Source organism: Lycium barbarum, chromosome 1 (assembly GCF_019175385.1).
Source record: "Lycium barbarum isolate Lr01 chromosome 1, ASM1917538v2, whole genome shotgun sequence".
Classification (NCBI taxonomy): Eukaryota; Viridiplantae; Streptophyta; class Magnoliopsida; order Solanales; family Solanaceae; genus Lycium; species Lycium barbarum.
In genome coordinates this window covers 2,085,765-2,098,791 of record NC_083337.1, presented here as the reverse complement: position 1 = coordinate 2,098,791, position 13,027 = coordinate 2,085,765, and the positions used below count along the sequence as shown (strand labels likewise).

Genomic DNA, 13,027 nt, shown 5'->3' with positions numbered 1-13,027 from the left:
AGTGTTTTTCGAAATATACTTTTGGAGAGTAGCAATTTGTGTTTGACTAATCAATTTGGAAAACGTTTGTTTAATATTAGTTCATCAATTTGTGTTTGGCCAAAAAGCTTGGCAAAATACCTTAAGTTTAACTCCCAAAAACACTCACTCTATCTTTGTTCCTAAAAGCTTGGCAAAATACCTCTCTAAAATAAACACTTTTGGTTTCTTAGAAACTTGATCAAACAAGTAATAAGCCTCGAGCACCAAGGTTCCAATCTTAGTATGGTCCCAAAAAGAAAGAACCATTTATTGGCCTGAAATAGTTGAAGATTGCACAATGTTGCGTAAATTGCGATTTACGCAATTGTTCATCAAAAGGATTCTTGCTCTGATTTCAAAGCCTAGAAATCCGTCTTATAATGAATGTTACAGGAAAGCAAAATGAATAAATAAATTAGGTACCATAATGGAGGTGGCTTCTTTCTTCCCCTTTTGTTGCAATTTCTTGGAATTAGTACTAAATACCAATAGATTACCACCCATTGAAGTGTAATTGTATGATGAAAATCAAAAGTGTTCAGTTTTACAAATTTGTTGTAAAATGAAGCTAAACGAGTCACAATAGTAAAGGATGAACACAATAGAAATAGAGAGACAAGAGAGGAGAGATTTCTTATTCATTCAAATGTGTTCAAGTATCTCCCATATGAAAACTTATGCCTCTATTTATAGTGCTACATATGCATTCAATATATGAGATAATTGAAGAACCATTAAGATGGTGGAAGATAATGGAAGAACCATTAAGATGGTGGAAGATCCATTAAAATGGTGGAAGATAATGGAAGAGGCATTATATTTGTGTAGTGGACATCCATACTCTATATTTACTATATTTCATAACACTCCCCCTTGGATGTCCATATATGTGCCTCGTTACACATTATTTGCTGCCTCGTTAAAAACCTTGTCAGAAAAACCCAATGGGATAAAATCTTGACCAAGGAAAAAAGAGTGCAGCGCGTATTTTCTCCCCCTGATGAAAAGATCACTTTAATTCTCGAAGACGACGCATTCCAATCTTGTATATCAGCTTCTCAAATGTCGAGGTTGGTAATGCTTTAGTGAACAGATCCGCCAAATTATCGATCGAGCGAATTTGTTGAACATCTATCTCACCTTTCTTTTCAAGATCATGAGTAAAAAAGAACTTTGGTGAAATATGTTTTGTTCTATCTCCTTTAATGTATCCTCCCTTCAGTTGAGCAATACATGCAGCATTATCTTCGTACAATATAGTTGGAATATCCCTTTTCAAAATAAAACCACACATTTCCTGAATATGTTGAGTCATTGATCTCAACCAAACACACTCCCGACTAGCTTCATGAATGGCTATTATCTCCGCATGATTTGAAGAAGTGGCAGCTATTGTTTGTTTCATTGAACGCCATGATATAGCTGTACCTCCATATGTAAATAAATAGCCTGTTTGAGATCGGGCTTTATGTGGGTCAGATAAATATCCTGCATCTGCATAACCGATCATATCTGACTTGGATTCATAAGAATAAAATAATCCCAGATCAATTGTTCCTTGAAGATATCTGAATATATGCTTAACACCATTCCAATGTCTTTTTGTTGGGGAGGAGCTGAATCTTGCCAATAAACTTACTGCAAAACATATATCTGGTCGGATATTATTGGCTAGATACATCAATGCCCCAATTGCACTGAGATATGGAGTTTCATCACCAATGAGCTCTTCATCATTATCCTTAGGTCGAAATGGATCTTTATTTATGTCAAGCGATCTCACAACCATCGGGGTACTCAACGGATGTGATTTATCCATGTAAAAGCGCTTTAAAACTTTTTCAGTGTATGTTGATTGATGGACAAATATTCCATTTGTCAAATGCTCAATTTGTAGGCCAAGACAAAATTTTGTCTTACCTAGATCTTTCATTTCAAATTCTTTCTTCAAACACTCTATAGCTTTTGAAAGCTCTTTAGGAGTGCCAATGATGTTCAAGTCATCAACATACACAACTATTATGACAAATTCAGACCCATATCTTCTTATAAAAACACAAGGACAAATAGGATCATTTTTATATCCTTCCTTTAGCAAATATTCACTAAGACGATTGTACCACATCCGCCCTGATTGTTTCAATCCATATAAAGATTTCTGAAGTTTTATTGAACAAGTTTCCTGCGAACTTTTGTATGTTTCGGGCACTTTGAATCCTTCAGGGATTTTCATAAGAATTTCTTGGTCCAATGAGCCATATAAATAGGCTGTGATAACATCCATCAGTTGCATATCAAGCTTTTCACGAACTGCCAGATTTATTAGATACCTAAAGGTAATTGCATCCACCACAGGAGAATATGTCTCCACATAATCAATGCCAGGCCTTTGCGAAAATCCTTGTGCCACAAGTCGTGCTTTATATCTTACGACTTCACCTTTCTCATTTCGTTTTCGCACAAACACCCATTTGTACCCCACTGGCTTGACATCTTCAGGTGTTCGGACTATTGGTCCGAAAACTTCACGTTTTTCAAGTGAAGTCAATTCTTCTTGAATTGCGTCCTTCCATTTTGGCCAATCATTTCTCTGTCTACATTCATCAACAGATTTTGGCTCAAGATCCTCATCTTGTTGCATTATCTCAACAGCAACATTATATGCAAAAGTATTGTCGACCACAATATCATTTCGGTTCCACCTTTTCCCCGTCGAGACATAACTTATCGAGATCTCTTCACTATCATTATTTTGAAGTATCTGGACCTTCTCTGTGGGCTTATCATTTATTATGTCTCGGGCCTCTTCTTGAGCAATTTCCCTCACAGGATGATCATCTTGATCATTTATTTCTTTTCTTTTTCGAGAATTTTTATCCTTGGAACCGATTGGTCTACCACGTTTCAGACGTGGCCTGGAATCATTTGCATTAACCGTTTGTCCTACCGGGACATCAACTCGAACTGGAGTATTTGCAGCTAGAATATGAGATTTAGTAACTCTTGGAAGATTAGTAAATGCATCTGGCAGTTGATTTGCGACATTTTGCAAATAAATCATCTTTTGAACCTCTTGCTCACATTGATTTGTTCGAGGATCTAAATGAGATAGTGATAATGCATTCCAATCTATCTCCTTTCCAACTGCTTATGTTCTCCCCCTAATGTTGGGTATACTGATTCATCAAAATGACAATCGGCAAATCTTGCTGTAAATAAATCTCCAGTCATCGGTTCTAAATATTTTAAAATTGAAGGAGATTCATACCCAATATATATCCCCAACCTTCTTTGGGGACCCATCTTTGTGCGTTGTGGTGGAGCAATTGGAACATATACCGCACATCCAAAAATTCGAAGATGGGAAATATTTGGCTCTTGACCAAAAGCCAATTGTAATGGGGAGAATTCATGATAACTGGTTGGCCTTATACGCACAAGTGCTGCTGCATGCAAAATAGCATGTCCCCATACCGAAACAGGAAGTTTTGTCCTCATTAGCAATGGTCTAGCTATCAATTGTAGGCGTTTAATCATTGATTCTGCCAGACCATTTTGAGTATGAACATGAGCAACCGAATGTTCAACTGTTATTCCCGTGGCCGTACAATAATCATTAAAGGCCTGAGATGTAAACTCACCAGCATTATCAAGACGAATTTTCTTTATCGCATTATCTGGAAATTGTGCTCTTAACCTTATTATTTGAGCCAACAATCTCGCAAAAGCCATATTGCGAGTTGATAATAAGCACACATGTGACCATCTTGTAGATGCATCAATCAAGACCATATAATATTTAAATGGTCCACATGAAGGGTGAATTGGCCCACATATATCACCTTGTATACGTTCCAGAAATGCGGGGGATTCAATCCCAACCTTAGTTGCTGATGGTTTAATAATCAATTTTCCTTGAGAACAAGCAGCACAAGAGAATTCCTTAAATTGAAGAATCTTTTGGTTCTTCAAAGTATGCCCATGTGAATTCTTAATTATTTTGCGCATCATACTAGAACCGGGATGGCCCAACCGGTCATGCCAAATGATAAAATCATTAGAATCATTAAACCTTTTATTTACTACAACATGTGTTTCAACCGCACCAATACTTGTATGGTACAACCCGGAAGAAAGTGCGGGTAATTTTTTATGCACAAACTTTTCCCCAGCTTTCATTGTAATAATATAAAGGCACTCAACTTTTCCTTCATTGGCAGTCTCAATGTGATAGCCATTTTGGCGAATAACCTTGAAACTTAATAAGTTTCTTCGAGACTTGCTGCAATATAGTGCATCACTAATGGCCAATATTGTTCCTCCAGGTAGTAATAAGGTCGCTTTTCCAGAGCCCTCAATTAATTTTGTACTACCAGATATTGTATTAACACAAGTCTTTTTCATAACCAAATGAGAGAAATATTTCTTTTCTCTTAATATAGTGTGAGTTGTAGCACTATCCAAAAGGCACATATCTCTATTACTCATCTTGGATCCAATTAAAGACTGGGGAATTTTATTTATCTTCATAAAAACAAAAATACATCGTAAGAAATACGGAAACTAACAATATAAACTTAATTACTAATCCAGAAGATAAAACAACATAGAGAATTTAAGTACTTCTCGAAAATAAAACAACATAAAGACAACTTAAAACACATAAATAAAAATAATAACATAACACATTCCCCAGTGAAACGATCAAATCTCAATTTCGATCTCCAAAGAAGTCTTCAACTTCCAAATGAGTAATATCATCAAGCCCATCAAAATCATCATCTTTCAAAGCCAAATTAGCTTCAACATTATCATCATATTTTCGTGAAGGCCCTGCCTCATCGTTATTTTTAAAAGTCATGTGTGACTCCACCCGGGCATTAGCAGAAGAGGCACCACCTCTATTTGCCTTTCTTTTGAAGGAATTTTGATAAAGCCTGACAAAATGTTCAGGCGCCCGGCATTCATTTTTCCAGTGACCTTTCAAACCACAACGATGACAGTTGTTCCTTGAAGGATTGCCTTGATAACCCATATTGTTCTCCCTTTTATGGTGACCACCACCACGACGATTATTATATCGTCCCTTGCCCCTGCCACGCCCACGCTCATTATTATGGCCTCGATTATTTTGTCTTCTTTCAGTTGGGCCATGTGTTGCTACCACATTCGCTTCCGGGAATGGAGCAGTTCCAGTGGGACGGGCTTCATGATTTTTCAATAAAAGGGTATTGTGCTGCTCAGCCACAAGAAGACATGATATCAAATCAGCATGCTTTTTAAAACCCCTTTCACGGTACTGTTGTTGTAATACCAAATTGGAGGCATGAAAAGTCGTAAGAGTCTTTTCCAACATATCCTCGTCAGTTATATTATCCCCACATAATTTCAGTTGGGAAGTAATTCTATAGACAGCAGAGTTATAATCACATACAGTTTTAAAATCTTGTAACCGTAAGTGAATCCACTCATAACGAGCCCTGGGCAATACCGTTACCTTAATGTGGTCATACCTTTCCTTCAAACCAGTCCACAATTCAAGTGGATCTTTCACTGTCAGGTATTCAACCTTCAATCCTTCATTCAGATGATGACGAAGGAAAATCATTGCCTTCGCTTTGTCCTGACTTGATGTTGTATTATCCTGAGTAATAGTGGCACCAAGACCTTTGGCGTCTAGGTGAATTTCAGCATCAAGTACCCATGATAGGTAATTCTTTCCCGAGATATCAAGTGCCACAAACTCAAGCTTCGACAAATTCGACATGATGATCAAAACTATCATAGAAATATTTGAGTTAGATACAGTTAAACAACATAATCTCAAAAATAGTAAGTTTAATTTCCACAAAACAATACCTTTTTACAAACACAGTACCTTCCTTTTTTTTTTCACAAAAACATTATTTTTTTCAAACAATACTTTTTTATTTTTATTTTTTCACAAAACAACCTGTTTCTTCTCTCAAACTTGTAGTCAATATAACCCAATCAAATTAACAGTAACATATAATCATGGTCTTATTAAAAGAACAACTAATCCACAACCACCAACCAATATATATATATTTAAAGTACTGTTTTATAAAAATTACCATATTAGTGTTGTTAACTGTTAAATGTTTACTACTATAGCACATAAAGATTTATTATTTCATGAGAATACTAAAAGCGAATTGGCAGCGGAATATCAATTGACAGACCAAATGTATGGTACAAAAATATTTGCATAAAAATAGAATTGGCAGATGACTTAGAAGCTAATTAACTTTCTGTTTGCATAACTTATATTAGAAGGGTGGTAAAAACGCATACCAGATGAAAAAGTAGATTCAACTTGGAGTGATTGGAGCGACGGTAATGAAGTTAGAGACTCGTGCTGATAACGTGTTGTAAAATGAAGCTAAAAGAGTCACAATAGTAAAGGATGAACACAATAGAAATAGAGAGACAAGAGAGGAGAGATTTCTTATTCATCCAAATGTGTTCAAGTATCTCCCATATGAAAACTTATGCCTCTATTTATAGTGCTACATATGCATTCAATATATGAGATAATGGAAGAACCATTAAGATGGTGGAAGATAATGGAAGAACCATTAAGATGGTGGAAGATCCATTAAAATGGTGGAAGATAATGGAAGAGGCATTATATTTGTGTAGTGGACATCCATACTCTATATTTACTATATTTCATAACAAAATTTAAAGGATCAAAATTGTTCAAGAATATATTTAAGGAACTACTTTGAAGACTAGTTTTCCATTTTCTCTAACAAAAATCAACTCAAACTCAACTTTTCTAAAAGGAAAAAAATTCTGATTTCTAGAAGCAATCTAATTCAACAATTTGTTCATGGAAAGCAGTGTAATGCAAACCTAATACAAGATCTAATTTAAACAAGCAACCATTTTCCAAAATGTTTCCAACTTTATTCTCAAAATAAATCCTTTAAAACACTAAACAAAATCTAAATCCAAAAGTCCTCTAAGAATCACAATCAGATCCCCAAGAATTTAGCGCCAATGAAGCTACTCATATGCACGAGTCCCAAGAGACATGTTACCCTCATTTGAAGACTGCTAAAATATAATATAAATAATAAATAAACAACTAGTCAAAATACTGCTTTTATTTTCTATCCGGTGTTTGATACCACTTCAAGGCTCATTAATTCGACCAAAGGAGACTCCATATCCGTGGACCGAATCTGTGATCTCTATTAAGTATTGAGGAGTACTTGTCATTTCATCACAACCTTTGGTGGCATGCATCTCTTAAACACTTTTCTTTTTGTTTTCTACCTGTTGTGATACCCTGTTTGGGACCAATTAATTGAGTTCCGCGCCTTTCCACTTTGGAGGGCAAAGTGCCTCCTACCAGGTGACTTAATACGTAAGGCTCAAATTCAAGATCTATGTTGAAGCCTTATTTTCACGGTAAAGATGGAAGAGTGCTTACCACGTCACACAATCTTTGGTGTATCTTTTAAACACTTTTTTTTTCTACCTAGTGTTCGATATTCACTTTGAAACTTAATAAATTTAGATTCGTGTCATGAAGTTTCATATTGAGGGTAAAATATTTCTTAATAAAGAGCTCGAAATTGAAACTTCTGATAAAGGATGAAAAAGTATTTATAACCCACTGCAATCTTTCATGATATCTTTTTAACACCTACCGGAGCCAAAATCTTACCTACCTCTGTTAAAACCTTATTACCATAGATAAGCATAGGAGAATAATAAATCTTTTTAAAACCCAAATTTATTGGAAGACCATTTAATTATTAATTCTTCATCTTATGTGTATCTCTTTTGAAAATTTCGAGAGAACAGAATGTCAAATCTGCTTAATTATGCTAGATTCTTGATTTGCTTCTAACTCAAAGCATTATTATAATTGTAATACCTTATTTTATAAAGCACACACTCTAATCCCTATTCCAAGTTTCTGTAACACCCACTAAATTAGTGGGCCTTTCTGTTCATGTCACGTTTCTAACTGTGTAGTACTATTATTAGCAAAATGGAGTGAAAGATATAGTGTCCTTTTTCCATTCTTTAGTTATTGGTAGAGACTGAGGTCATTGCACCAAAAAAAAAAAAAAAAAAGGAAAAAGGAAAAAAGAGCCAGAGGTCAGATTTTGAATGTATATATATTGAATTTTGGAGAAATTATTTTTGCATAATAAGTAAAAGAATAGTAGTTTGGGCCGTTATTGGGTTCTGCTAAACCCTTGAACCCCTAAGTAAAATTGTAGCTTCGCCTCTCACCAATTAGTTGGTGGTAATTGATAGTGGTGTAACAAACATAAACCGAAAGGTGATCAGTTCAAAATCATTTATTGAAAAGTTATATTCCCTCCATTTCAATTTATGTAAATCTATTTCTTTTTTAGTTCGTGCCAAAAAGAATAACCTCTTTCCATATTTGGAAACAATTTATCTTTATGCATTGATTTATAGCCACACAAAATATATATGCCTCATTTTACACCACAAGTTCAAAAGTCTTTTTTTTTTTTAAACTCCATGCTCAGTCAAATAAGTTCACATAAATCGAAACGGAGGGAGTACTACGGAGCCGTTTGGACATGATTTGAAATCATGAGATGAAACCATGAAATGAAATCATGTTTATACAGGCAATTTGAATTTCTTAAGTTGTATTTTTTCTATAGACATAAAAACCCCACAAGTTGTGAAAACTATCAAAACTTTCTCAATTCTTATACAATCTAACCAAATGAGCAGGTCATAGTTCATAACAAAATTAATATGCTACTAAAAGACCTTTCTAAAAAATACAACATCAATTGATCAACTTTAGTTCAATAAAAGGGAAAATTTAATATGAATAGTAATGTAACTACTTTTTAATATAATCCTCCCACATAAATAAAGGTTAGTAGAAGTTAATGAGGTTGGTAAATGGTTGGTGGGAGTAATTGTTAAAAATATCTACCAACTTATGAGTCTTTTTTTACAAAATATAAACTTATGGGTCAAGTTTATATTTAAAAATTTTAAAATCATGATTTGAAATCTCAAATCATGCATTTTTGAATGCTTTAGGATCTATCTCATGAGATGGAATCGCATGTCCAAACGTTGATATCATTTCATAACATGAAATCGTATGTCCAAACGCCTACTACATATATAAACTATATTTTATATATGTCAAAAATTAATAATATAAATACATATTAATATTTCTAAACACTCTTAGTAAAATTCTTGATTTCTTAACTCAACTTAAATAGAAATTGCTTAAGGTTGGGCTAATCATATGCCTTTGCTAAAAGCAAAGACATGATTGCATACGCAAATTAGACTTAAACTTATTGCACTAGCATGTGAGGCGTGAGGGGTAACTGAAAAAAGTTCCCCTTTTTTCCACAAAAAAGGAGTTTCAAGTGTTTGGTAAATGATAATCATGAAATACAAAAGTATTTTTCATATTATTTGTCTTCTAAAGTTTATGCATACCATTTAAAAAATGTACTTCTGTCATAAAGTAGTCGTTCCTAAAGGTAGGTTGGAAAAAAGTAACAACAAATAATTTTTTATTTTCTGAAAAAAGAAAAGGTATAAGTACTTGAACTAGGGCAACTTGCACGATTGCCGTTCAAGGGTGCTGGTCTTTAATTTTTGTCCCTTAAATTGTTGGTCTTTAATTTTTGCCCTTTACTTGGAAGGTGGTCGAAAATATCTCGAGGTTCTGGGTTCGAACCACACTTAGTCAAAAAAAAAATATGCACAAGGCATAAGTTCATGTGAAACTATGCCTATTCGCTATGTAGTTACATAGAAACTATGCCGAACACAATAAAAGTGTCTATGAAACTACATAGAATCTATGCCTATAGGCATAGTTGCGAAATTAAGGCATAACTTCATTTTCACGAACCTTTGCCGGACAAGGCATAGGTTCTATATAACTTCACCCGAATAGGCATAGTGAAATTATTATTATTTTCAACTCTGCTGGGAATCGAACCTAGAATTTTTGGTACAAAAAAGGTATTTTAGCCCACAAATTTTCATTAAATGAGAAGTAGGGCCAAAAATTAAAGACCAATCCGTATGAATGGCAATCCACTCAATTTTTTGAACTAATTGTCTCAAAATTTCAATTACACTCTTTTACATTGTGGGTGTCCTATTGGCTATTACCTCATGGAATAAATACACTCTTAAAAACGCCATAACTAGATCTGTGTTAAGAGGTGAAATGCACGCCCTTAGCAAGTATATTTTATCACTTAAATATTTTTCCCACTTTTTTCACTTTTTCCTAATTTACAGATTATAAATTTTAATTTTGTAAGAAAAAAGAAATTTTACAAGACTAATTAAAGCACCAAAATCACAAAAACAGTTGACTTTTGATGAGTCATTAAACACTTTCTTGATCTGATTGTAATTTAAATTTGGTGGTTGTTTTGGTTTGGTGACAATCTGATGGTGATTTGGTAATTCCACGTAAAGTTCAAGAGTACACTTGTACTTTTTTTTTTCTTCTAAATGATTAATATTTTGAAATAAATTATTTATCAAAAAGGACTAATATTTAAAAGAGAAAAGTAATAAATTACAGAACACGCTGTCTTGGATCTGTTGGTCCACATCAAGATACACCAAACTTACAAAAAAGCGCCAACATATCAAATCAACCACTGGTGGAACTTGACTAAAACATTTTGCAACTTTTGCCACAGTGTGATTAAAGCACGTAAATAAATTAAATTAACAGCAGTTTCGTGCAAACTTGCTACCCGACAATTGGCTATAGAACTGAAAGTCCATTTTCTTAAGAGACAATCTCAAGTTTAATCTAGAAAGTTGCTTTCTTTATTGGTAACCAATAGTAACTGATAGTGATATTAATGACATTGCCAGATAACAACTAAAGATCATGCACTTTTCACCTTTTAGTTCTAATTCTAATGCATAAAGTAAACACTTCCCTTTCAAAAGCAGAAATATGCTCAGTTAAGAAATGCCTATTTGCAATATAAAATGGATTAAGCATATGAACGTGTCTTTAGCTGCAACTACTTAATTATTTAATTCTTGTCCATCACCAAAGGACGTGATAAAATCACTTTATTAGTAATCAAATTTTTATTAAAAATCTCGAGTTCAAGTTGGAAAACAAAAAATTCCTAGCACAACGCAGAATTGCCCTTCTTTTGGCTAGTCTTTATATTTTGCCCTTCATATTTGCAGTCTTTAAATTTTGCCCCTCATATTTGTGGTCTTTAAGTTTTGCCCTCGGCTTGGATATCTAAGGTTCTGGGTTCGAACCCCCGCTCAAGCATAAAATAAAAAAATAATTTCGCAAGGCAGGGTTGGAGGGAGTGTATGCCGGATCCGGCATAAAGTACTTAAGGAAAAACTAAAGTTATGCCGGAGGGGGCATAACTTTTCCTCAAGGCATAGTTTTAGTTATGCCTTATGGGGTAAAACTTTTCCATAAGGAACTATGCCTTATGGGGCATACTTTTAATTAAGGCATAACCAAAAGTATGCCTCATAAGGCAGAATTTTTCCTCAAGGCAAACTTTTAATGTTGCCTTAATGAAAAATTCCGCCTTATGGGGCATACTTTTAGTTATATTTTATGGGGCACACTTTTAGTTAAGGCATAACTAAAAGTATGCCCCATAAGGCAGGCAGAACTTTTCCTTAAGGCATAATTAAAAGTTTGCCTTGAAAAGTAAAAAAAATAAAATATATGTCTCAAAGCAAAGTCTGCCCCCTCCGACATAACTTTAGTTTTTCCTTAAGGATTGTATGCCGGATCCGGCATAAAGTCCTTAAGGAAAAACTAAAGTTATGTTGGAGAGGGCATAACTTTTCCTCAAGGCATAGTTTTAGTTATGCCTTATGGAGCAAAACTTTTCCATAAGGAACTATGCCTTATGGGGCAGACTTTTAATTAAGGCATAACCAAAAGTATGCCTCATAAGGCAGAATTTTTCCTTAATGAAAAGTTCCGCCTTATGGGCATACTTTTAGTTATATTTTATGGGGCACACTTTTAGTTAAGGCATAACTAAAAGTATGTCCCATAAGGCGGAACTTTTTCTTAAGACATAATTAAAAGTTTGCCTTGAAAAGTAAAAAAAATAAAATATATGTCTTAAAGCAAAGTCTGCCCCCTCCGTCATAACTTTAGTTTTACCTTAAGGATTGTATACCGGATCCGGCAAACACTCCCCCAGCCCTGCCTTGCGAAATTACTTTTTATTTTATGCCTGAGCGGGGGTTCGAACCCAGAACCTCAGGTATCCAAGCGAAGAGCAAAACTTAAAGAACACAAATATGAGGGGCAAAATTTAAAAACCACCCCAAAAGAAGGGCAATCCGTGCAAAAAAATGACCTAAATTAATCAAATCAGTAAATTATACTAAAAATGAATGTAACCATTTCTTTCTTAATAAGAGGTTTCGACTTAAAAATAAAAATAAAAAATTCTGATAAGAAATGTTTCCTTTACTAAGTTGTGGTGGAATGAATTATATCACTCCAAATCGGACAAATGGGTTCTGTAACCATATTATATAAAAAAATCTTACTTGTCCAAATACTAGACATTAAGTAGGCGTTTGGCTATGAAAACCAAATAATTGTCGCTTTATTTGGTATTTTGAAGTTGGAGTTGAAGTTGTGTTTGATTATAGTTTTTACAAAAAATATTTGGTTGTTTGAATGTATTAAAAGTGAAAAAAATGAAAAAAAAAATGAAAACAAGTTTTTTGGTGTTTTTCAAATTCCAAATACAACTTCATAGCCACATGCTGGTTCCGGAAAAAAGTAAATAATTTTCATGGCTAAACGGGTCCTAAGATGACCCCAAATATAGGCTGAAGTGGGGTTCCTTTGGGATGGGCCTTTCTTTATTGCTACCTGTCCACTTCTCTTGCTCCTTTATTAAACCTAATAGGACTATAGGAGTAGTAGATAGCAGTAGCACAAAAAGCTCAAAAGCAA

General features: G+C 34.3%; 1 protein-coding gene across 1 annotated transcript; it reads right to left on the bottom strand.

Moving 5' to 3' along the window:
* Positions 1-4,732: 4,732 nt before the first annotated feature.
* On the bottom strand, positions 4,733-5,788 carry LOC132627015 (uncharacterized). The gene has a single exon (XM_060342065.1). The coding sequence runs from the start codon at positions 5,786-5,788 to the stop codon at positions 4,733-4,735; it is 1,056 nt and encodes a 351-aa protein (XP_060198048.1).
* Positions 5,789-13,027: the final 7,239 nt, after the last annotated feature.

What these genes read in the sequence shown, in the direction of transcription:
- LOC132627015 (XM_060342065.1), bottom strand. Translation starts at nt 5,788, where the DNA reads ATGTCGAATTTGTCGAAGCTTGAGTTTGTGGCACTTGATATCTCGGGA.